This window comes from Sceloporus undulatus, chromosome 9, assembly GCF_019175285.1.
Source record: "Sceloporus undulatus isolate JIND9_A2432 ecotype Alabama chromosome 9, SceUnd_v1.1, whole genome shotgun sequence".
Lineage (NCBI taxonomy): Eukaryota > Metazoa > Chordata > Lepidosauria > Squamata > Phrynosomatidae > Sceloporus > Sceloporus undulatus.
The window spans coordinates 34493134-34520091 of NC_056530.1; the positions used below are offsets into that span (position 1 = coordinate 34493134).

The 26958-nt window shown below is 43.3% G+C and overlaps 1 protein-coding gene across 3 annotated transcripts in view; it reads left to right on the forward strand.

Moving 5' to 3' along the window:
• Window positions 1-2395: 2395 nt before the first annotated feature.
• The window catches only part of FAM189B (family with sequence similarity 189 member B), a 29103-nt gene continuing 4540 nt past the window's right edge, over window positions 2396-26958 (forward strand). The window contains exons 1-12 of one of the 3 annotated variants that reach the window (XM_042438957.1): window positions 2396-2460; window positions 2812-3571; window positions 4882-5126; window positions 10938-10994; window positions 13940-14119; window positions 15443-15553; window positions 16888-16995; window positions 19429-19589; window positions 20825-20924; window positions 21735-21822; window positions 22932-23450; window positions 24265-24336. In XM_042438957.1, the coding sequence (XP_042294891.1) occupies window positions 4905-5126; window positions 10938-10994; window positions 13940-14119; window positions 15443-15553; window positions 16888-16995; window positions 19429-19589; window positions 20825-20924; window positions 21735-21822; window positions 22932-23450; window positions 24265-24336 (1618 nt within the window). In that variant the 5' untranslated portion in view covers window positions 2396-2460; window positions 2812-3571; window positions 4882-4904. Of the gene's footprint in view, window positions 2461-2811; window positions 3572-4445; window positions 5127-10937; window positions 10995-13939; window positions 14120-15442; window positions 15554-16887; window positions 16996-19428; window positions 19590-20824; window positions 20925-21734; window positions 21823-22931; window positions 23451-24264; window positions 24337-26958 lie in introns of those variants that run through there. The other 2 variants (XM_042438956.1, XM_042438958.1) reach the window with 2 other exon arrangements.

Genomic DNA, 26958 nt, shown 5'->3' on the forward strand with positions numbered 1-26958 from the left:
CACCAATCCCATCATCCCCTACCTTCTCCTAGACCCCGATCTGCTCTCCTCCTTCAGCCTGCCACCAATCCCATCATCCCCTGCCGACCTAGACCCTGATGAAGGATGACAGCTAAGGAGGGACAGGGAAGGAGGACAGTGTCCAGAGGCCCACTGAGCATGTGCAAAGGTGCCGATTCGAATCGTTGAACCTTCAAAGTATGCTCTGGTGTGGTAATACAATGTGTACTCACTCCCCTTTGCTTGAATCCGCATCACATGACTTGCTTGGAATTGAACTGACTTCACTTCCCCCTCAATTTGGAAGGGCAACGGAAAGGCAACCAGGTGTGGTAAAACATCATGTTTTAACCTTAATTCACATTGCTGGACAGGAGTGACTCTGGATCTGGTGTGAAAAAACATCACGCTTTGCATTGCTACAGCAGGAGTGACTGTGGATCTGAGCTGCAAACCCCCCATGTGTGATAAGGTCCACAGTCTGCATGTGACTGCAGCTTTACATTCTGATCTAAGTGTAAATGCATCTTGCTCAACCATTCATAACCACAAACATACTGCCCACATGACCTGGTGCAGGTGCCAAGATGGATCTTGAACTGATGATAACCCACAGTGTGTGTGTGTGTGTGTGTGTGTGTGTGTACGCCACAAAACGTACATACCACTCTCTTGGCTGTTCATTCATTGGCAACACAGTATTCTTTAGGGCCATCCAAACACATTTTGATGCCATTTTGGCATAGAACTCAAAAGTTAGATGTGTTATTTTGGCACATGGTGCAGAAAATGCCACAAGTGACTTTCCTCTGTTGGAAGTCATAAAAGTACAATAATAACAGAAATCGATAATACTTTGCTACTCCTTCATGACATCAAGTCTGGGGACTCAGGTGGCCACCACATCCTGTGTGGCAGAGCTTGCCTTGGCTGACCAAGAACAGAACAATGTCCAGTTATATGAGGGAACTGAGAATGAGCAACCTCTGTTGTGACAACCAGGGTGTCACAAGTGGGCTAGGATGTATTACATTGTGGGATAGAATGTGGGGTTCAATGCATTGTGGAATCAGCTATTACACTCAGAAGAAGAAAAAACTAGTCAAGTTGCTTTCCAAATAACTACTGGAATATATTGCAATGGGCTGGATCATGCACCTTCCCTTGAATGAGTGCAGCAATGGGGCGAGGGACAAAATGAAGGCCCTGCCCCCAGTATGTATTCTGTTCCCCAAAGTGAAATTGTCCTTGAGTCCACAAATTGCTAGCATTGCAGAGAGTGAGGCACTGAAAATTATTCACACTTAGAACTCTTATATTTATTGTGTTGCCATTCTCTTGGTCACTTACTGGCCCCTTTAATTTGGAAGCCTAAATTATATTTTTAAATGCTCTGGTGAAGTTTAAAATTATTATCATGTTAGAAATGTGAGGCGTGAAAGGAAATTTCATTCTAGGGGACAGAATTCTTACTGAATGGCCAATACCCTCAACCTCCACCCCAAATACATATACCCTTGCTCCCTGCAAACAAGTCACTTTTAGACAGTGAAGATTCATAAGTTGCCATCTCAGGTTTGCAATCCTGAGATACCCCTCCCTTTCCTCCTAGAATCCTCCAAGACGTGTTGTGTTTGCTCAAAGGATTTAGAGATCTCTTCCTTTTAATGATGCACCCATGACGCTGGAGGACCCCAAGGCCTTTTGCTTCCTGAAGAAGAGCAGTAAAAGATGCCCTGCTCCTAGTAGTGCCAGATGTGGATTAATTTTATTTTATTTTGTATTTATTGCTACATGACGATTCATCTCCACCTCCAATTATGATGAATAGTGAAACAAATATCACAATGTATTGTCTGTTCATAACATTCAAAACTGCATGTGTCAGATGACCATCTCACTCTGCCTAATGATTCTGATTCTCATCGGAGATTTAAAAATCTGGTGCGCGTTTCCCAGTATAACGATTCTGCATTTGGGTGAATTGAAAGTAAACGAGAAGTAGAAGCCTTTCACTTAAGAGACTTTTGTTTCTGTTGTGTGTGTACACGCACACCTGCCATCCAGCTGTGTAACCATTAGTACATCCCAGCCTCTCCTCAAAAGGCTTAGGTCTATTTTGAACCTGTCAGACTGTTATGGAGATAGAGGTCTTTGCTCCTGTAAGAGCAATAGTTACAAATAGCTGCAAAATAGGGCAGCATCCAGGACTTTCCCTTCCACCCCAAGGTGGGTTTAATCTCAGCAACAGTACAGTTTGCTCTCCATTAGCTGGGAACTACATAGCCCAAGAAGCCTTGCAGCAGGGCGTGGCCTTCCTCCCCGCAGCATCAGGACCAGCCAGAGCATCCTCCAGAGACAGAGGGATGCAGGCGCCTGGCAAAGGGAGGTGACTCTTGGAGCATCCCTGGCCCAGAGCTCCCCTGCAGCTGGTGGCCAAACAGCCTCCTCCCATCCTTGGTAAGGCTGCAGCTGCTTCTAACTCCTGTTTGGGGTGGAAGGCAAGATGAGATGGGGAGGAGGGAGCAATGGGGAGGGGGCAAGCAGCAGGTTTTGTAACAAGCAGCAAGGCTGATGCCTGGTCTTCCCTTAGATCCATCCCAGGAAGGGATCTGGGTGCCTTGCACGCCCATCAAAACAGAAAGTTGAGGGCTTCTTAGCAGGCTTGGAGGTGGGCCAGGGTGGACCAGAAACCGCAACCAAAGTTTGTCAGCAGAAGAAGAAAGAGGGAGGAACCTTTGCAGATGATTTTATTTTATGACCCTTCATAGAGCTGTGCCTTACGGTTGTACCCCATCTCTTTTTTAAAAGCTATCTTCCAGGTAGTTCAGAGTTTGAGGCCTCCAAGGTCCAACGCATTTTGCCTGCCGGTAAAAGAAGAACCAGCCTCCTCCTGCCCGCTCTCTCCTGCCTGTGTGTGTATTTGCAGACCTCCCCTCATCTGGAACTCAGCTGCTAAGAACAGCCAGGACATATCTTTGGGATGTTTTAACTCGGGGAGTCACCATCTCTATCACACAAGAACGGCATCTACCATCCCAACACCATATTATTCTGCTTGGATTGGTTACTGCAGCATCAGAGTGACTTGCCAGTGGTTCAGTTAGAGACCTCTGGGGGACTTGGGCCTGGATTTGAACATACAGTATCATTTCCCACCCCATTTCCCTATCCATTTGTTAGTGCTGGAGGCAGGCATTGGGTGGCCCTGCCCAGAGGGAAACAGTTCCAAGGAAGGCTATCAGTTGGCAATCTATCTCTGCAAACCACTTGCTATTGTTCTCTTTTTCCTTCTCTCAAAACAGCTGCCTTGTGTTGATCCTGCTGCAATTCTCTTGCATCACGGCCTCCTCATTTCTAGTGGTGGGACTGTCTGAGCCATTTATGGCCCCTCTGAGAGCAGCAACTCTTACCTGCAGTCTATGGTCTCTGGTCCTGGGGGAAGAAGGTTGCTAAGCCCAGTTGCAGAGGAAGAGGAGCAAAAACTTCTTCCCCTCTTAATTGTCCACAACTTCTCTTTCCATGGTCTTTTGGATGGCCTGAGTGCTTGTTCCAAATGGATAGCAGAGATGTATGACAGTTTAATGTGGAAAAGCAATGTTCTTGAACTATCTGGTTCTAGTCAGACTCTGGTGCTCAAAGGGCAAAACTTTCCCCTTCTTTTCTATTCATAGTAGTTGTAGTTAGTGCTTCTGAATGCAAATTCATGGTCCACTGAACCAATTTACAGGATGGACACAGGGCTAGTTTGTTGTTGGGATTGACAGTAATGCTTCTACAGTCCTAACACATGCTTTATTCCTTGAAAAAACACGTTTACCTTTTTGAGATGGCATACGGTGTTTTCTCCACTTAAAAATTCTTTTGGGAAAATTTCTACCCTGAAGCTAAGCATAAGAATCCAGGGCTGGATTTAGCAGACCCTAAGCAATGTCAGGTATAAGAGGACCTGTCACATTAGACCCCAAATGTTTATTATTCTAACAGTTCTGTAGAACCTGCATTTTTATTTTTTGTACTTAGAGGCCCCCTCAGATTCCAGTCCCTTAATTATATTTTATTTATCTTGTGCATAAATCCCACTGGATATTCCTTACCTTGAGTAGTAGCTCTTGAAAGTGAGAGGATCCAAAGGTTAGCATCCATTTCTTCCTGGAACCATGCAGTGAGAGACACTTCACCTTCTCTGATAAGAAACGTCTTAAAAGTCAAAGGAACTGGTGCTGAAGCCATCTTAAAATCTGGATTCCTTCCTCTGTCTTGTCAGATGGAATGCTTTCACTCTAATCCCAGACATACCTAGGCAGAAGAGGCAGTCTCTTTATGCTCAGAGGCACCTTTTCCTCAGGGGCAGTGCCTTGTATCACGCTCTAAAATTAAAGGCCAGACCCCTTTGTGCAGCTGCACAACAGGGTTTGTTTATTGAAGGCGAAAAAGAACTTAGGGAAGCCAGAAACATCCAGAATCCAACACACATTTGGCTTTACAGTTTTGGAAAGAAGAAGGATATGTAGAATAGCTCTCTTCAAAATAAGGCCTAAGTAGTCACATAGCAGTTGAAGTCTCACCCCCATGGACTTGAATTGGTTCTTTCCTTCTTTAAATTAATTTTTCTTTATTGAGATTTTATTACATGTATCATTAAAAACATATAAAACATATAGAACAAAACACATCTATACATCACATGCATTCATATGAAACCTTTAAACTTCGTCTATGTCTTGTAATCCATTGTAGTGCATTACACTTTAGCTTAAATAACAGCTAAACCAGCAAAGACATCACAACATAAAAATGTAGCTTATTGAAAAGAGGTTTCTCTGTAGTGACATCTGAATAGGTTCTTTCCTTGACTACTTCCACGGTCCCTCTACTAAGCCTCCCTTCCCTGGGGTACCGTCATGCCCTCGCGCACTGACTCCAGCTATTCACTGACCACTCGCACGCCACGAAGCTTCACTCACCTGCGTGTTCGTCGTGCCTGGCTGCAGATTATCCTTCTCCTTGGCTTCATCCAGATGATCCTAGGGGTCTTGATTGTGACTCTGAGTCTGTTGGTGACCACCACCGTATCTTCGCAAAACAGCATCCGAACTTCTTGCCCCATTTGGGCTGGTTTTCCGGTGAGTTTGCCACAGTGTGGCACGATGGGCTGCATGATGGCTTGGAGGGATGATTTCTACACTTTGCTGAACTCCATTGTATTGATGGACTTGGTATTTCTCCCCATTGACAGTTATGAAACAGCTCAGAAGTATGACTTTTTGGGAAGGTTTTTTTTACAGCACCTAGAATCCCAACTCCAGGGGTTTCTGGATAAAATGGATTATCTAGATCCATTTCAATATGGTTTGAGGCCTGGCTATGGAACAAGGAAAGCCTTGGTTGCCTTGGTGGATGACTTATGTAGGGAACTAGACGAGGGAAGTGTGTCCTTGTTGGTTCTGCTGGTTCTCTCAGCAGCTTTCAATACCGTTGATCATGGTATCCTTCTGGACTGCCTCTCTGAGATGGGGCTTGGAGGTACTATTTTAAATGACTCAGTTCCTTCCTGGAGGGGCAAACCCAGAAGGTGGTGCTGGGGGATTCCTACTCGACCCCCTGACCTATGGGGTTCCTCGGGGTTCTGTGTTGTACTCTATGCTATTTAACATATACATGAAGCCGCTGGGAGAGGTTACCCGGATTTTTAGGGTGCAGTATCATCACTATGCTAATGACACTCAACGCTACTACTTTCCACCACAATCCAAGGAGACTGTCTTGGTCCTAAACCAGTGTCTGTCATCTCATCCAGTAATGGACTGGATGAGGGCAAACAAGTTGAAACTTAATCCAGGTGTGCTCCTGGTCAGTTGGAAGGCAGATCAGGGAATATGGATCCAGCCTGTGTTAGATGGGGTCACACTCCCCCTGAAGACGAAGGTTCACAGCTTTGAATTTGGATCCCAGGTTTCTGCAGTGACCAGGAATTATTTTGCACTTTTAAAACTTGTGCACAATCTGCACCCATTCCTTGAGATGCTAGATATGGCCACAGTGGTACATGCCTTGTGCATGCCTTGGTTATATCCTGTTTAGACTATTGTAATGCACTCTACTTGGGGATGCCTTTGAAGAGTGTTTGGAAACTTCAGCTGGTCCAAAGAGCTGCAGCCAGGCTGTTAATGGGGTCAGGTTACAGAGATCATACAACGCCCCTGTTGAAACAGCTCCACTGGCTGCCAGTCTGTTTCTGGGCACAATTCAAAGTGCTGGTGATGACCTATAAAGCCCTATATGGCTCAGGTCCAGGCTATTTGGCAGACCATATCTCCTTCTATGAGCTGGCCAGGTGTCTGAGATCCTCAAGAGAGGCCCTTCTCTCCATCCCACCACCAACAGGAGCACAATTGGTGGGGACACGAGAGAAGGCTTTTCCCATAGCTGCCCCTAGACTCTGGACTCCCTTCCCAGGGAGAGCAGAATGGCCCTTTTGTTTGATGGCCTTCTGCCGACAGCGAAAACTTTCCTTTTCAAACAGGCATTCAAAACAGAAAACCTTTAACAAATGCCCTGAGATGCTATATTATTTTAATGTATTCTAAGACATTTTTATCTTATTTTTTATTTTATTGTAGTAGTTTAATATTATTTTAATGTTTTATTTTTGGTATCTTTTTCATTGTATCATTTTTAACATTGTAAGCTGCCCTGAATCCCAGATCTGGAATAAGGGCGGGATATAAATAAATATAATAGATGGATGGATGGATGGATGGATAGGATCCTCAGCCAACTTGGCCCCTAATTATACTGCCCACCTCTTAGTTGTTAATAAGGAACTACTGTAGTATATAGGTACCCCCTCACACTGCACACAATACTACATTGTGTTTCCACTTTTAACTGTCATGTTCCACCCTCTGGAATCCTGGGAGTTGTAGTTTCATGACGTACTTAGAATTCTCAGCCAGATAATTTTTGTGCCTCCCCAAACAACAAAGCCCTGGATTCGATAGCACTAGAACTGGGTAGTGCGAAAGGGCATCTGGTGTTTGGGACTTATCCCAAAATATAGTGGGCTCTGCCTGCTACAAGAGTGCTGCTTTCAAGAACTTCTTTGAAACCAAATTTGGGACTCAAGCAGAAAGACTTTTCCCACCCTTGTATTATAGCCCCTGGCCACAAGGAATATAATCCAGACTAGTGAATGGACTGGCAGAAAGGGAATGCTCTCTGAACTTCCTTTTGCTCTCTGGCCATAGAGAAAAAAAAACCATGGCAGTAGCCTGTATTTCCAGACTGGCCACAGAAGTGGACTCTTGGAAAATCTAAGGCCTGGTCTTCTAGTAAACTAATAACAATTTTCAGACTAGCAACTTTTTTGAGTTTATTAGCTAAATTTGATTGATTACTTGTTGAGATCAGCTAATAAGAATTAATAAGAAAGGTTGCTCCTGTAGACGTCCCTCTGGGCTATCTGTCTATTTATCAATCATTTATTAGTTACAATTATATCCCGCCTTTTCTCCAATGTGTAAACAGTTACTTGGCTCTCCTCCTAACAAACTTGTCAATAAGGACAGTGGCAATGGCATTATCTTGACAACAGGCCTGCGGAGAAAGTGTGTGACTGGCCCAAGGTCACCCAGCGAGGGTCAGTGTCTCAAGTGGGGAACCTAAAACTGGATCTCCCAAGTTCGGGTCAGCTGCTCTTAATACTACATCCCACTGCCAGAGCAAGCAACAGTCTGATATCCTCTGCTGAAAACAGTTCCAGATATCATGGTGAATAGTCACTTGAGGAAACTTCCATAAAATAAGTCGGTGGAGGTCCATCTGTCATATGCTGAGGACATCTCAACAACTTCTTTGTGTCCTGCTTGTTGGCTTACTAGTGGTATCAGACTGGCAAATAAGATGTTGGACTTGGTGAGCCTCCAGTTCAATCCAGGATGTATCCATACTGAGGATTTATAGCACTTTGAATCCACTTTAACTGTCATGGCTTCCTCGTAAGCAATCCTGTTATTTGTAATTTGATGAGGGTCTTAGAATTATCTATTGAGTTACAACATTAGAGTTCTCTGGCAGAGAATTCTTAGGGCCCATTCAGACTACACTTTAACCCGGATCAGAAATGGATTCTTGCACTGGAAGTTCATATTGGCTCCGAATCTCTCACAATCCATGTCGAGGCAATCACAAGCGTTTCATGACAAATGCCCCTTAGCGTGGGTCATTTGCAGTCGGGGCAAATGCTGTCTCTTTTGAAAAAAACTGGGTTCTGCGAATAGGAACTTGCCCCCGATCATGATTGGGGCCAGTTCATGGGAGGGATTTAGGGCAGAGCATTCCCTCCCCTTTATCGGAGGAGGAGGAGGAGGAGGAAAGAGCCAAAGGAAGGATGGAAAAAAGGGGAATCTGACAGGAGGCAGGGTGACAGGAGGCAAAAAGGGGGAATCGGGGTCACAGGAGGCAAAGGATGACAGAAGGCAAAAAGGGGGAATCAGGGTGACTGACAGGGGCTGCAAAGGGCTGTCAGAGGGAGGGCAGAGGGGGGAATGGAGAAAGTGATGGAGGAGGAGGAGGAGGATGAAGGAGCTGGGGGGGGAGAAGAAGGGGGCATGGAGGGCATTCTATAACAGAAGGAGAGGAGTAGAAGGAAGAGGCAGGAGGAAGGGTCAATTCAGGGCAGATCAGAGGGAGGGGAGGGTCAGAAGGAAGGAAGAGGAGGAGGACGCATGCATCATTTAAACAGCATACCTCCAAAGAGACCCGAAGCAGCTTTATTTTGGCAGTCTGTAACAGGCCATCGTCTGAGACAGAGCAGGTTTTCCTCCTTGCCTTGATGAATGGAGAATTGGGTCCAGGTCCTGAGAACCTTACTGACATCTGGCATAAGTGACTATTGTATTATTAACATTGACCAGAAACAAAACTGTTGGTGATAGCAGAAACATCCTGGCAACAAGTAAAGTAGGTAACACAATAAGCACCCGCTATCTGATACAAATGTCTGCTCAGCAGATTATCATCGTGATTTATCTCTGCAGTAGTAAAGCAATGAGTTTTCAAGTAGGTGTCTGTTCTGTTTTGTTTTATGCCGAAACTAGACATTCCTGTTATGCCTTGTCAACCTATTAACATAGGGCCATAACACAAAACTGTTGTGATATGCAACTTGTTAATACTTGCAATGTGATCTGTAGTCCATGAATAGTCATGTATAAAAGCATTTGTTTACAGGGTGTCATAAGACTATTGTTTTGCTGGAAGAGATTAATATGGTCTTGGCTGAAGATAAAACGGAGGGGAGGAAAACCCATCCATAAATATACAAGGGTAGCTGTTTTGGATTTGTAGTTTCTTTTTTTTAAATAGTAAAATAATTGTATTGATATTATTCGTAGACAAATGCAACATTATATAACATACAATATTCTGAAAACATTGTCTATTATCATAACTCCATCTTTTCTTGTAATTTTCATACTATATTAAACAGCCTTCTTAATTTTTCCTCCTTCCTGTCTTGTTTCCTTCCCTTACCTCACTATCTTTTATTCTTCTGTTTCCTTTCAAGGAATGTATTATCATCTTATAAGTATTCTTAAAGTAAATCTTATATTATTAATCAATCTTTAAACAAAATTATAATTATTTCTTAAATTTTGGTGAAGCCAGATTTCCATAATTATAATATAGAGCAGTGGATTCTAATATGCACTAATTTTTGATGTTTCCATATTATCCATTACTCACCCATCGTTTATTACAATATTCTATAAATGATTCCCATCTTATTTCTTCCTCTTTATTCCCTTTTTCTTTTAATAAATTGGCCAATTTATTCATTTTGATAACCTCAAGGGTTTTGATTAACCATTCATCAATTTCTGGACCTCTATTATCTTTCCACCTCTTTGCCACCATTATCCTTGCTGTAGTTACTAGATTTAGTAGTTGTTTCAATCATATCACCTCTTAACCTTCTCTTCTCCAGGTTAAACATCCCCAGCTCCCTAAGTCGTGACTGGCCAAAAGGGGATCCGGAATGGCGAGGTTCAACTGTAGCTTGCATTCACACTGCAGAAATAATACAGTTTGAAACCATTTTAACTGCTATGTCTCAATGCTATGGAATTCTGGGAACTGCAGTTTGTTGTGGCATCAAAGCTCTCTGACAGAGAAGGCTAGATATCTCACAAAACTACAGTTCCCATAATTCCATAACATGGAACCATGAGAGTTAAAGTGGTATCAAATTGGATTATTTATGCAGGACAGATACAGCCATATTTTAAAGTATAATAATTAGCTCTGTGACTAGCCTGATCTCATCAATAATTGGGGACAAAATGACTATTCTTCAAAGGGGCAGAATGCACAGGCTAAAAGGCTCATGTTCACCTCCGGCCTTGCATTGTCCAGAACAGATCATGTAGGCTAATAGCCCCGGATGCTAATCCGGATGCTGATCTGGTGGTTCCAGACCAATTTGGACTGTAAAAGCCATTGTCCTGGTCTAAAAAGACCGGAATTCCTAGAAATTCTGCCATGACATCCAGCAGACCATATGGCCTGTCACCCCTTACTTGCCACTACCATCACATTCTCTATGCAGGCCACAGTTGCAACCTGTGAAGGTGGAAGGGGGCACCTGGCCATGTTTCTGCTTTTAAGCATTATGGCAGGGTGCTCCCTGGGGGATATGTGATAGGTGAGGGGCATGCAGTGGCAGTGGCTCCATAGTGCAGTGGTGGGTGGGGCATTTGAACACCTGTTTGATGCTGCACTGGTCCAGAGACAGAACTAGGCCAGAACCACAGGTGGTATACCATAGAGGTAGCCCTGTGGTAACCTGCTCATCTGTATAGGCTCCACGTCAAGGATTTCTGGCAATGTTGTGGTGTCTACCAACTTTTTTCTTTCTCTTTCTACCTCTCTAGTTGGCATTCTCTGGAGTGGTTGGCATTGTGTCGTGGAGACGCCCTTTCACTCCCGTGGTAAGTCTTGAGTATTCATTTGCAAAATTAAAAGCATGAGGAGTCTGTACCTCTGAGACCAGCACATAGAATTGTGCCATCATCATAAAAAACAGTACTTAGAAAAGGTTCATTTTAATTCCTGAATCCTATTGGTAGTCCTAACTAGTATAGATTCACATGATCATGTAATCAATGAATGATGAGACAAGAGAATGACTAAGGAGACAGTGGGGCCACTGTTCAGTAAGGATGGTCACATGTTAACAGATCACAATGAAAAGACAGAAATACTCAGTACCTATTTAGCTTCAGACTCTTTCCAAAAAAGGAAGCAGTGTGCTTCCATGCAGCCGCACAGACTTTGGCAAAGGATACGGATTCATGTCTGATAAGGAGTTAGTTAGGAATCACCTGGTTCACATAAATAAGTTTAAATATGCAGAGCCAGATGAATTGCATTCCAGAGTACTGAAAGAACCATCTGCAATCATTTTTTATTAATCCTGGAGAACAAGTGAGGCACCAAAGGAGAATGGGCAAGGGGTCAGTGGGGTCACTGTCTCCATTGCCTTCTCACTTTCTCCCAAAAAGGCAAAAAAGAAGATCCAGGAAGCCACAGACCAGTCAACTTGACCTCAATATCAGGAAAAATATTAGATGGATTATACAGGAGATGGTCTGCAAGTATCTTGCTGAATACAGTGATCAGTAGGACCCAGCAGGGGTCAAGAACAAATCGTGCCAAAGTAATCTTAATTTTTGTTTTATTATGTCACTAGTTTAATAGATAGTGGGAATGTTGCGGATATCATTCATCTGGATTTCTGCAAAGCATTTGATAAAGTCCTTTAACTTATTTTGTTTAGCAAATTGATAGCCTTTAGGGCTGAAGGGGGGTTACAAATACCATAAATAAATAAATTAGATATGGAACAGATGAGAACACTGTCAGATGGCTCCATACCTGGTTGGAAAACTGAGCTGAAAGAGTCGTCATCAATGGCTGCACTTCAAACTGGAAGGCAGTCTCAAAGATTCTGTCCTAGGGCTATTCCTCATCAACAAATATATCAATGACTTAGATAATGAGGTAGAGGAGATCCAACTTGGGTTGGTAATGGGCTGGATGAGGGAAAACAAACTCAGGCTGAATCCAGAGAAAATGGAGGTACTCGCGATAGGTACCTTAAGTCCAGAGATGGACTTTATTTATAAAGCGCTGTAAATTTACACTGCATTACAGAAATCTAAATGAGAGATTAGCAGTGCCAGTACCACTGCTTCAAGGTCCTTTCGGTCCAGGTAGGGATGCAGTTGGCGTATCAGCCGAAGCTGATACGAAGCACTTCCGGCCGTCACATCTATGAGATGACAACTGTAGGGACGGATCAAGCTTGATTCAGACTTGCATCCTTCCGAGGTCGCTAAAATGAGTACCCAGATTGTTGGGGGCAAATTAGTAAATCACTTAGGCGGTATGAAGTGGTGTATAAATTAAGCTTGTTTGGCCTGGTACAGACTGCCCCAAAAGGTTGGCCTGCCAGCACCTAGTTTTCCACCAGGGGAAAATGCAGGGGACAAACTGCGCGGTTTTCCGCCAACGAAAAAAGAATCCGTCTGTAGAGGGCACGCCATTTTGATGCCCTTGTCATGTGCTAGGTTTGAGGCACGTGTGTGCGGAGCGCCCTCGGCCAACCCTTAGCATGTGACGAGGGTGCCACATAGGCCCATCTGTACTGGACCTTTGTTTCTGTTAGGTGGATTGGCTGATCAAACCCAAAGAGTTCTTACCAAGGGCTTCTCTTCATCCTAGAGATAAGTGACAAGTGGGATGCCACAGATTTTTGTCCTGGACCTAGTGCTAATCAACATCTTTATCAGTGACTTGGATGAAAAATAGAGGGCAAGCTATCAAAGTTGCAGATAACACCAAATTAGTAGGGGTAGTCTATACTCCAGAGGACAGAATCCAAATTCAAAATGACCTTGACAGATTGAAGTACTGGGCCAAAACCCAAAAAATGATGATGTGGAATGTTTTTATTGGGTGGAGTGGTGAGCAGAGACATAGCTATATTATAGGAGCTGTTGCACCAACACAGCCAGCAGTGTGACTACTATGAAGTCCTCCTGATACACATTGAGTCTTGATGTGTAATGGAACATGTTGTGCAGTGGGACATCTCAAGCCCTGTTACACATTGTTGCAGTTTAGTAACACGGTCGTTTATCATGTCAGTGATGTCACTCCATCATTGCAACATTACTTCTCATAGCCTCCGATGAAGGATCTCCGCCAATATTTTCTAATTGTTTTAATTAAGTTGTTAGTTTAATTATAGTTTATTATAATTTTTTGGCATATTTACATGCATTTATACATACAGTAGTAACAACTATAGTATTGTCAGTACTTACATTTCCAATAGCGATTTGCTGTTGCTGCTGCTGATACTCTCAAGTTGACTCCATTTTATGGCAATCCTCTCCTCGGGTTTTTTGTTTTGTTTTGTTTTGTTTTGGGTTTTTTTGGCAGGCTGTGACTGTAGGGAGATTTCTTCAGAAGAGGCTTTTGCCACTATCTTCCTCTTAGGCTAAGAGAGAACACTATTTGCCCACAATCCCCCATAGATTTCCATGGCTGTTCAGGGATTTGAACCCTGAGTCCTAATCCAACACTGAAATAACTACACTACATTCCTTGTTTTAATGGGAATTTAAAAAGAAATGTTATTTTTTACAGTGCTTAATGGTTTCTTTAAATTTAATCATTCAATTAATTGATTAATCAAGAAATCGTTTCTTATTAATATCTCCTAGTTGCTTAACATCAACAAATTACCTTTCTACAACAAATCGGCATGTTTCCAAGGCTTCGTTTGGATGCACCCTTTGATGTGCATGTCACCCCTCATGTGCATGGCATTAACCTCTGTCTCATTCTCTCTTGCTCCCCTTCCCAGATTACCTTCTTCACCCTTCTCTCAGTCCTAGGGATTATGCTTAGCCTGGCTGGCTCCATCCTTTCCTGCCAGCATGCCCAGCAGGTGAAGTCCCAGGAGGTTTGTGAGCGGCTGAGACGAGAAGACTCTTCACTCTTGAAAGAGCCTGGGTGGCGACCCAGCAGTGGTTATTTTTCCCAGGTGCAAACTAGCTTTGGGAAGGGACAGTTCCTGAGCCCTCCTGGGCCTTTCTTCTCTCTTGGGAGGGAACCATGACCTCAGGAGCCGGCACACAGCCATGCACCAGTCACTCCTCCTCCCCTCACCCTTTCCCCAGCCTCCAGTTGTCACCAATAGGCAGATGAAGGCTGGAGGAGGGCTGGGAGAAGGAGCCAGACACATTCCCCTCTGGCGCCTTCTCCCTGGCACCATTTTCTGGCTTTCTGCTGTCTTGGAGAGACAGTGAGAGGCCTGAAAATGGCAGGGAGGAGGCGGAAAGGGCACCCACATTCTCCGTTGCCTCGTGCCTGGCGAAATGGCCTTATGTGCCACTTCTGGCACGCATGGCATAAGTTCGCCATCGCGGACCTAGATATTAATAAAATTAATAAATAATAAATATCGTGGACCTAGATATTAATAAAATCTATGAATAATCCAATCCCCCAAAAGTCAAAGCTGCAAATATGGAGGGACCAGTGTACATGTAAATACATTTAAATGTGTTCATGATACTGTACTTGAAATGTATAATTTTAGTTATGTCACAGCTATTGCCATTACATTCAATGATATACGAGAATTGCAATTTGTGAGTAACATTAGTACAAAAATTACTAAGGATTAGTACAAAACATTACTAAGGATTCTGTATGGTATGGTATGGAAGGAGGTAAATGAGAGGGATGATGACACCATGAGTTACCATACCGGGTGACACCCACTGTAGTGATGCCATTGTTGCCAGGTAAAAAACATACAGGGCTCCTCTACCTTTAATGACTGTCATCTGCCGGCCTGAGAGGGAGTGATCAGGCAGACCCAGTTCCACCAGAGATAGCCTGAAGAAGGAGCTTTATTTTGGCAGTCTCTAACAGGTCGTAGTTAAAAGGAAGTCTCACATAGGTATACTGAGAGCTCCTGCCTGCAAGGGAGCCAGGAAGAAAGAGCAGAGACTAAGGCCTGTTACAGACTGGCAAAATAAAGCTGCTTCGGGTCTCTTTGGAGGTATGCTGTTTAAATGATGCATGCACCCTAAGAATCTGGAAGCTGCACTAAAGCTGCACTCCGGTGCTTAGGAATGGAGTGTGGCTTTGGTGCGACCTCCGGACTCTTAGGACCCATGCATCATTTAAATAGCATGCCTCCAAAGAGACCCGAAGCAGCTTCATTTTGGCAGTCTGTAACAGGCCTAAAAAACCCATAATGCAGTGCAACTTCACATCTGTGCAAAATTGTCAGAAGCACACATCATATTACAGCTGGACATCAGCACCAACAGAAACCTTCTCTACCTTTCCACAGATCAAATCCCCCACTGAACAAATCAAGCAGTGCAATTACTACTCTGAATCTATCTGCACAAGTAGTACAGAACGCGTTCCCAATTGTTCCAGACTTCTTTTGGTAATCAAGGTGAGTGGTGATAGCAGTCTTGATGTTATGTGTACTAGTAAATGGAATGCTTTATCAGACCTTGTACGACAGTGACAGGAGATGCATGGTCTCAATACTAGGCAATTTATTAGAACAGAAGATAAAGGAGTCTTTTCTCAGGCGTGACAATGAAAGCATTAGTAGGAGCCAGCATGGGTTCATCAAGAACAAATCCTACCAAACTAAGTTCCCATACAGACAGGCCAAAATAAAGCTGCTTCAGGTCACTTTGGACGTATGCTGTTTAAATGATGCATGTGTCCTAAGAGGCCAGAAGCTGTGCCAAAGCCTCCTGTATGGGCCCAACACATTGAAAAAGAGTAACAGAATTCAAAAGACTTTGATAAACTTGAAAACTGGGCTGAAACTAATAGAATGACATTAGAATGAAAATAGAGAAAAACACAAAATTCTACATTTAGGCCAAATAAACCAAATGCACACATATAGGATGGGAGGTCTTTGGCTTAGCAGCAGGACATGTAAAAATGACCTTGAGATTATTGTTCATCATAATTTGAACATGGCCAGCAGTGTGATGCTGCAGCAAAGAAGGCAAAATAATATTTGAGCCTGCATTAATAGAACTGTAGTTTCCCATTCAAAGAAGTAATAGCCCCATTATGTTCTGCACTAGTCAGACCTCATCTGGAGTATTGTGTTCAGTTCTGGGCAATTCAATTTGGGAAGGATATTGGCAAGTCAGGTGCAGAGAAGAGCAACCAGAATGATAAGAGGTATGGAGAACAAAACATGGGCGGGTTACAAACTGCCGGGTTGCGGCGCTCTCCTGCTGCAGCTGCTACACCGCAGGGCTCCCGGACGCTCCGAGGAAGAAGCGCAGAAATTGTGCTCCTTCCTGGGTCCTGGAAGTGGTGCCGCAAAGCGCAAGGCATTATTGCGATATTATCCGCGAAAGCTCTTATGATATTATCTCTTCTTGCTATTTTTCCATAGGGAGGTGAAGACCTTTTGGTTTGCAGGTTGATTGCTTAGAGGGGAAGGGCCTATCAGAATGTAATGTTTGCTTTTTAATTATTGTTTTTAATTGCTTTTAATTCTATTATTGGTTCAATTAAAAGGCAGGGCATAAGAACAACAACACAGGCCAGACATGAACCATTCAAATATAGGATATCTGCAAACATAGTCCTTCAAACAGAGTACTCATCCCTATATACTGTATGACCATAATACTGTGCTGCAGGGGATTGAACTTGAGACCTTGTGCATAGAAAGCAAGTACTTTGCCATGAACTGCTCCTTTATCTTTGTTCTCATAACAACTATTCTCACTCTTCCCCATGGCTTAGGACCTACTCTTCAGTGTTTGTGGCCTGACGATTTTCGCCATCGTGGTATGCACCCTTTCTGCCATAATGTGTTGCATCCAAATCTTTTCTGTGGACATCCTCCATGCGGTGAGTCCTATAGAAAGGCAAGCTGTCCTAAACTTTCAAATGATTAAAGATTTATCATAAAAATTCAGACTGTTTTAACTGGGAATGCTGGGAATGGAATCCGGGACCTTTCCGATCAGTTTAGTCACTGCTTGAAACAAGATATTAGACCAGATGAGAAAGAGTCTAAGTTACTGGTTAAAATAGTTAGTTACACTTAAAGATCCTAACAAATCATTTATTAGTGTTACAGTTGCAGTGGGGTTTTTTTTTTAAAGTCCAAGTCTTTAAGTTTTTCTTTCTCAAAGATAACTAAGGGCCTGTAAAGGCAGGCCAAAATAAAGCTGCTTTGGGTCACTTTGGAGGTATGCTGTTTAAATGATGGTTGGAAGCTGTGCCAAATCTGTGGTCCATTCCTTGGGACATACTAGTTATGAGTTTTTAAGCACTTGAATGCTCTCCATCTCTTCCCGTCACTATCTCAACAACCATGACAAAGCACAAAATAGGAGCACAATGCATAGCATGAGAAAAGATTCAAAGCATGGGATATTTCTTCTTCCTTTGGTGAGACAATGGCCCCATACAGACTGCCAAAATAAAGCTGCTTGGGGTCTCTTTGGAGATATGCTGTTTAAATGATGCATGGATCCTAAGAATCTGGAAGCTGCACCAAAGCTGCACTCCAGTGCTTAGGAATGGAGTGGCTTTGGCGCGACCTCCGGACTCTTAGGACCCATGCGTCATTTAAACAGCATACCTCCAAAGAGACCCGAAGCAGCTTTATTTTGGCAGCCTGTAACAGGCCAATATCTCTATAACTGGAAAAATAACTTCTTCACATTGATATTCCAACAATTTTTTATATAATCTAGATAACATTGCAGGTTTCTCCTTTAACATTATTTCCTTCAAATTTGTCATATTAAAAGTTGATGTTACACTGCAAAAAAGGAAGGGCTTTATTTAGCTACAATCATGCCTTTGTTGATGAAAGAAGCAATTAATTACAGCTAACATGTTATTTGTCACAAGATACTTCCAAATGTTGGAAAATCTGTGAGATAGAAATGGATCTCACAAGCAGTATACTCAAATTGGCAGGACAGAGCCAGAACAACTAATTTCATACCCATCCATCCACCCACCAGATACAGCAAAAAAGAAGCAAGCTTAGCTTTCTTTATACAGTATAACATTTAAAAGTTCCTTTCCTTAGGAATATCTAGTTTGGTACTTGAGAAAATGCAAAGAATAAGTATTAAATGATGTCGGGGAAAAGATTTTTGTATCATCTCAGAGAGAGAAGCTGTTGCAAAAGCATGTGCTGTTACAGAGAAGAGAGGGGGGATGAAAACAGCTGTAGGTTAGAGTGATGTAGGAAGAGAGAGGGTATGGAAAAGCAAACAAACAAAGTCGCCATAAGTATATACTGTGCCTAATAGTAATGTGCAAACTAGCAATTAGTGAGTATAGGTCTGCAAAGGTTGATAATTCTAACAACAAGCTCTGCGTCAGATGTCATTGAACAGATGCCATGACTCAGGAAGGCCCCCAAGGTGATGTGCTGACCATTTTCTTTACATCCAGGAAGGGGAATTTGTGGCCATTCACATGCTGCTGGGCCTCAGACATTATGAGGAAATTAGGGGGTAGGATGTCACAGTCTTGATTGAATATTTATTTGGGGGGAGGGGGGGGGGGGGGACACAACTGGTAAGCTTATGGGAGTGGGGAGTCCACTGCTCTCTCATAGCTGGCACTCGCTCTGAAATAGAGTTGTGATCTCATCTGTCTCGGCTCTTATGTTCTGAAATCAGCACATTTTTTCATAGCAACTTTCAGTGGGAGTATTGAGTTCTAATGAGCCCCGGTGGCGCAGTGCTTAAATGCCTGTACTGCAGCCAGCCACTCACAAACTATAATGTTGCGAGTTCAGTACCAGCCAAGGGCTGAAGCTCGACTCAGCCTGGCATCCTTCTGAGGTTGCTAAAATGAGTACCCAGATTGTTGAGGGCAATTAGCTTACACCTTGTAAACTGTTTAGGGAGTGCTTAAGTGCACTGATAGTGGTATAGAAGTGTATAGTACTTGCTACTTGCTATTCTATGTACCCATCAAACTGGGTTGGCGTGACTTCAACCAAAGAGAATGTTTTTAGGAACCAGACCTTGGAAACTAGACTAGTTATAATATATATATATATATAGTAGTTATATATAGTTATATAGCTCCCAGAATCCCCTAGCTAGAACAACCACTCATGATTCTGTGAGTTGTAGTCCAAATATGTCTTTCATTCATAGCATTTCCTTAAGTTGAAGTTGACTTGAGGGCAGTTAACAGCAATCCAAATCAAAAAGACCATTTTCCAAGCCATATTTGGAACATCAGGACAACTGCAGACTTGTGATCCTCTATACCCATCGACTCTCTTTCTGTCCCCCTTTACAGCTTTCCCCTCCACGTTCCAGCTCTGTGACGTTGGACTGCACCTCTCCCCCAGACACTTTCTTGCCCCATATGCTGGACCTGGATGAGTTTGTACCTCCGGTGCCGCCACCTCCATATTATCCACCGGAGTATACCTGCAGTTCAGAGACAGATGCCCAAAGGTACTGGCAATGGGGACTGGGCAATTTGGGGCAAGGAAATAGGAAAAAAGGGCATAGAGTTCAGAGAAAGTGATTGAATTATTTATTTATTTATTCTGTTTGTATTTCACCTTACATTCACAGAGGTTCAAGATATAGGACAGTGATGGTGAACCTATGGCACACATGCCAGAGGTGGCACTCAGAGCCCTCTCTGTGGGCACATGTGCCATCACCCCAGCACAGAGTTTGCCAGTGTTTGTTACTAGAATGCCAGAGGGACATGGCACTTTGCAATAAATATGTGGGTTTCAGGTTGCAGTTTGGGCACTCGGCCTCTAAAAGGTTCACCATCACTGATATAGGAGTAGGGGTCAGTAACAAAAGTTGGCAATAGCCTTAGTCAGCAATGGTGGGAACAATACATTGTGGGAACATGGCTGGGGGACATGAATCATCTCAGGAGTGTGATAGCTTCATGATGCCCTGTCACCAGTCAAATTGGACAGTTTGACAGTGTCACAGAGGAACGTTATTGAGGCATACAGTGTGAATAGGCACGTTGATGGGGGGATGTCCATATTGTTGAATCAACCCTGCTGTGTCAGATACTATTCAGTGGAAGCCTCCTTAGATGAGGAAGGAAGAGGAGAGCCAAGATAACAGGTTCCAGTCAAAGCCAGAGGAGTCTGGCAATCCTACCCTCGAACCCATGGAAGCATAGCCCAGGCTGCCCCATCATGCAGCTTCTAAAGATCACAAATTAGACATAGCAGCCACTTCATCCTGTGGAGCATCCTAGACTGAAATGCCAGTTGCAAAGAAACATGCTGTGGTACCCTGGTTATCAAGTCCCTGTCCCTCAGAGGCCTGATTGACACTGGTGCCGGTGTCTTTCTGATGCCATGTCAAAACATGGCTTTTTATGAAAGCCTTCAGCACCCAACTGATTCTTAAACCATTTGCACATATGCTATCATCAGCATTATTTTAAATAGTTTTAACAGGTTTTGAAATTGCCTGGTTTTAAGTGGTAACTTTTTTAATAGAAGTTTAGTCTTTTCAAATTATTCTTATACATTCTGTTGCCCTTCTGAGATATTTGGTTATAGGGTAGAATATAAATAATTTAATTTAAAAATAAAATGGTGGTAGGCAACATTTGGTATTTACTGTAGTCTTCTCCAAATTCCTGGTGGCAGGGGGCCATATTTTATGGATGATTGTTATTCTCTCCTCTCCCCAATCTCTTTTAGCATTACCTACAATGGCTCCATGGACAGCCCGGTGCCTCTCTATCCGACTGACTTCCCTCCTAGTTATGAAGCAGTCATGGGACTTCACGGGGACAGCCAGGTATGATAGGTCTTGTAGAGGGGTATGGTTTTGCTACGAGACAAAACATGTACAGGACATTGGGTTCGCACAATTTCAGAGCAGAGATTGGAAATAATAAAATATACAATGATCAAATGGGCAAATTATGTAGGACATCCCTTGCAACTAATACAATGGGAGAAAATTTGGACTAGAGGAATCATAGAATCATAGAATAGAATTATAGAATCGTAGAGTTGGAAGAGACCACAAGGGCCACGAGGGAGACAGTATTCTGGAAGGCAAAAGGGATGGAGAAAATAGTCAAACTGTCATAGAGGGAACAAGACAAACAGAGCAAGGACCCAAAAGTGGGAGGCAAAAAAAAAAAACTTGCACAGGCAGCAAGTCAAATGGACACATGGTCTTTGATGTCTCTACACTAATGCACAGAGCATGAGAAACAAGCAAGATGAACTCAAACTTCTAGTATAACAAAGCAAATACGATATAATAGGCATCACTGAAACCTGGTGGGATGAGTCTTATGATTGGAATGTAGAAATAGAGGGGTATAACCTTTTAAAGAGAAATAGATCAAACAGGAAAGGAGGAAGAATAGCATTATATGTCAGGGACATTACACCAGTGAAGAGATCCAGGACATCAATCCTGGAAGCCAGGTGGAGAGCATCTGGATAAAAATTAAAGGGGAAGGAAACAACAAGGACATTATTGTGGGAGTCTGCTATAGACCCCCAAGTCAGACTGTATTTGGTTGGATTCAACATCATATCTACTTCTCACAACTTTCTTCTCTGTTGTCTGTGACTTTCTCTCCCTCTACAGGTGACGCTGTTTGACTCACAGTTTACAGATACCTCACATGGCCCCTGCTCCTGTAACCGGGTCCCTTCTGTTGTGCTTAGCGGTGAAGGTAAGGGAAATGTGTCTGTGCATGTGTGTGCCAGTCAATTCCTGTATTAACCTTCTATACAGAAAGGGCCATGTATTGGCACACATGGGTTGTTTAAGACACACTCTTCAACATATCACAGATAAAAATTGGATATTTGTGGCCATGCAACATTAGTATGCGTTGGGCAAAAGTTATTAATGAGGAAGAACACTCAAGATGCTTTTGCTTTTGTCTCAGAGTCTCCTCTCCCTGCACTTAGCTGATTGAGTACAAGCTACTTTGTTTGAATTCAGTTTGCAGCTGAACAGCAGAGTATTAATTTGGAGACCCCCTGCCAAATCGAGACAGTTGGAGGGTATGGAATGCCTTAATGGGCAGTAGATCCCCAGGATCAAAGAACACAATAACATCAAAACATAGCAAGCAGCCATGGTTGGGGAGCCAGGAGCAAGGAAGCAAACCAGGAGGCAGACACCAAAGAAGAAAACAGAATGCACCAGATCAAGAAGTTGAATATTCCGGGCCAAACAAGGAGCTTTTTTATTACCCTTCCTGTCTAGGAGGATCCAATGGGAAGCCTCGATAGATGTAACCTCTGCACAGTCTGAGAACAGATTGCTGCCCAAGATGTTCAAAATGGCAGTTCTCAAGCTGGCCCCTTGAAGCAGCTGTTCAGAGAGTCTCAGATCCACCCAGTTAATGCTCTCATCCCACATTTTCAGCTGCTTTTAAAATATCCCAATTTGTCTCTCTTCCTCCTCCTCCTCCTCTTCCTTTTCTTTCTTTGTTCTCAGCTTGCTTCAGTTACTGTACACTGAGTTCAAAATGCAAAAGTAGTTTGCTTTCACTTGATTCAGCAGAGGAGAGAGGAGAGAAGGGGGCAGAATCTTGCACTTCCCAGTAGACTCGGTCAGAAGTGAATTGCTGCTGCCTGGCATAGCTTGCCTATGCTTCCTCCTTAATAACTTTTGCCATCTTGAGCACAATCTGGTGTTGCTTGGCCATGTGTGCCCTAATTTTTATCTGTGAAATAATGAAGTAATGTTTGCAAATTCAGCAAGAATGTTGCTGTTCATTGCACCTCTATGGTTCCATACCTCTTTCTATCTCTCTTTTCTCTCATTAAGCAGTTTCCATGGACAGTGGCTCCCTCATCATGTCTGAAATTGTGGACATCCCAGGTGAAAGCAGCCCATCAGAGGACTCCTGCCTGTTGGAAGGAAGTGGCTCTGCCTGCTCTGTAGACTATATCTTGTTCCGCTCCATCCAACGCAGCCGGGCTGATTATTGTCTGAGTGTGGACTGTGGACAGTGTGGCCTGCATCCTCAAGGTCCTTTTGAGGAGACACCCCAGGCACGCCTGCGTGGGGAACGTTCCTATTCTTGCTCTACACCAGGCATGGGTTACGAGGGCTTGCTGGAAGTAAGCAGTGCCCTTACTCACAGTTGCCATCGCCTGGAAGGCTTGGGCCACAACGTAGGACCTTGCTTCCCTGAGGTGCGTGTCAAGGCCAAGACTTCCCTGGCAGGACGCAAAGGGCCTGGGAGACAGCGCCGGAGCAGTGAAGCTTCTTACCGCCTTCCTTCAGTCCAATGTCCCCTGGTGAGGTCACACAGCGATCCTGGAATTACTGTGGCCAGTGATGGTGAGTAGGTGAAGCTTAGGAACAAAAATTAGCCTGTGGAGGAATAGCAAAAGGTTTTGCATGTGGATTTGTTTAGTCATGGGTTTGAGGGTGGATGTGAACCCCCCAGGTTGAAACTGACTAGAGATATACTGCAGCCCTCAGAGAGAATCCACCCCACATTTTATCTCATGTTCATGAAAATGTTTACCAAGCACCTTTCACAGAAGCAGAGGGGTTGCAAGATCATTCCTGTCCCTGGGTCTGAGATTTCAGAGCCAAAACCTGAGACTTAAGGGACTTTCAGTGTCACAGTGGGTGGACCCAGTTGCTATTACAAGGAGTAGCATCTGGTGCTGTCATGAAGCATGATACATTAAGCATCAACCACAGTTCTCAAAGTATAACATTCAAATTTTTAAAAAATGTATAAAATATACAAAAATGGGAAAATAGATATATATATATATACAACACTTTCCTCTCTGAGATTCCTCTTCCTTGCTGGTGGACTGGAAAAGAGGGCCCTGAGATCTGAAACCTCTATGAGATATGAACCTATCATGGAGCAAGACATGGTGGTAGATTTGTGAGTGTGTGCCATAACAGAGGACAAATAGATCCTGAGACACATTTCAGGAAGAATTTATTTTATCTTCATTTATTTAAAAATATAGTTTTGGTTTTCCTGTACTGTTATCTCATTATGACATGGAGACATTGGAGACTGAAATTGGCACCTTCTGGATGATAAACAGCTGCTCTACCATGGGCTGCAAAAATCCCCATGCCTTAACCATTTTGGTCTTGACTTTCATTCCTCCTTTCCGCACAGAAGGTGACTTCCAGGAGGTATTCTGCACCAAAGTGTTAGAGGACAACAGGGCCACCTCTTCAGCAGATACAGGTGAGAGGAGTGATTTTGTTATGTTTTAACCACACAAATGAAAATGAGGACAGTGAATGCTTAACCTGAATTAAAGTTCCCTGGAAAATGATGGCCTAGTACAGAGGTAGGAAAGCTGATGCTCTCCGGATACTCCAAAACACCCAGCCAACACATGTAGTAATAAGGGCTTTGGTATGGTGTCAAGCTCCCAAAGTCCCCTTCTGCTTCTGCCAAAACTGAACAGGGCTTCCAGTGACCATCTGTCTTAGGTGTTTATCACACGTGAGACTGGAACTGTAAACCGAAGCACTTCCATAGCAGAGTCACTTCGAATCCAAGGCAATTCACATGATGAACTATCACACATGAAGAACAAAATTATAGTAATTACAGGGTCAAAGCGGAGCGAGTGCACATTGAATTAGCACACCATTACATACCATGCAGATTCAACTATTTGAATTCGGATCCTTGCGCATGCTCAGTGGGGGTCTGAACACATCGTGAACCTTTGCACTTCCAGGGTGAAGAAGGGGCCACTTCATGGTTCCACTTTCACGTGAATGCTAGCCTCACATGAAAGATTGCTTCATGTTCTATGGGCTTTAGAGTCCGTTTTGGCACCCAAACTAGCACTCTTTTTCTGGGATATATGGTTCGTTTTTTGCAGCCACACAAGCACCCTTTCTATGGGATATATGGTCCATTTTTGCAGCCACACAAACAGCCTCTCCCAGCGGCATCGGAAACAGTCGCTTTCCCCCTCCTCGCCAGCTTGTTACCGAATTCATTAGAATGAGGAGTCACTTTAGATTGACTGCAGAAGCACCTCGGAACAACCCTCCATAGAAAGCAATCACGTGTGATAATACATCACATTATCGCATGAATTTGCATCGTTAGACCCGCAGTGGCATCGGATCAGAGCTGCTGCAAACCTCAGTGTGTTAAGGGCCTTAGTTGCCACTAGCCATTGATTTGAATTTCCCTTGCACAGCAATGTAATGTAATGTTGCTAGGGTTCTACTTGCGCTGTGCCCTTCATGTCAGAGATATCCTTTTGGTAATGTAGATTTTGCTATTTTTTCTAAATTTGCTAATGCTAATTTTGTTAATGCTAGTGTGGTGTAGTGGTTTGAGCATTGGACTATAACTCTGGAGACCAGAGTTCGAATCCCAGCTCAGCCATAGAAACCCACTGGGTGGGTCACACTCTCTCAGCCTCACTGGCAATGACAAACTCTCTCAGAAGAAACTTGCCAAGAAAACTCTGTGATAGGTTCACCTTCAGGTCACCATAAGTCAGAAATTATGTGAAAGCACACAACAATAACAATAAATGTAGATGTCTTACTTAGAATAAAGCTTTTCCTTTAATGTATTGTTTTGTACAAAATTGTTCCCCTCTCACACTCTTCATATGCCTTTCCTTGATATTGCTCTGCAAAGACAGGGGTGGCAAGCACGATGTAAGTAGAACCCCAGCGGTATCCCATTACAGCTGCTATATAAAGGGGATTTAAATCAATGGGGGTGGCAGCTAAAATCTGGAGGTCTCATCCAGCTCAGTCAGAAGCAGGAGGGGTCAGCAAGAGCTTGACACATGGTTATATCCCCAAACTGTGTCTGTCTGAATAAATTTGGATGCTTGTTTTTTGAACCTGGCACCTATCCACTTTCTGCTTAACATGGGCAAAATGACTCAGATGAGTTGTCATATGAGTCAATGAGTTCATAAAACTACTGTGTAATCATGTCTTTCTAGATGAGCTCTTTCAATTATAACTCAAAAGTCAAGTCACTAATAACTAACTGCCATTGTTATTATTAATGATGGCCTGAAACAGACGGGCCCAAAAGAGCAGTGCGCGGCTGCGCTGGTGTCTATTGTGCCTGGGCCCCAATAACCTCATGTGCCCAGTCTCATTCCAAAACACTTTTATAATGTGTCCAATTCCAACACACTTTTATAATGACAGATCTTATAAAACTTAGGCTGTTACAGACTGCCAAAATAAAGCTGCTTCAGGTCTCTTTGGAGGTAGGCTGTTTAAATGATGCATGCATCCTAAGAGTCCGGAAGCTGCGCCAAAGCCATACTCCATTCCTAAGCACTGGAGTGCAGCTTTGGTGCAGCTTCTGGATTCTTAGGATGCATGCATCATTTAAATAGCATACCTCCAAAGAGACTTGAAGCAGCTTTATTTTGGCAGTCTGTAACAGGCCTTAGTTTTTTGGACAATAACTCCCAATATCCTCTGACCTCCCATGTCCTGAATGCCACCATTCCAATCTGCCTCCCCCTGCTACTACTATTACTGTTGCTATTATTTCTACTGCTCCTAACATTGATATTGACATTGGTACCGATATCACCATCCCTTCCCCTCCTCTCCTATAGGAGCACAATTCACCCACAATTTTTCTTTTTCTTTTCTTTTTTATTATGCTTGTATTGGCATGTTTTATACTATCTGCTGTTTAATCCTATTTTATGGCTTGGACTTACGCTTTTATGATTGGTCGAGGACTGGGTTTTTGGGATCTGTATTTTAATTGTAATTTTAATTGTATGCTGTGTCATTTTACTGTTGTGATCCACTTTGATTCCCTGTGAAAAAGAGGAATATAAATAAATGG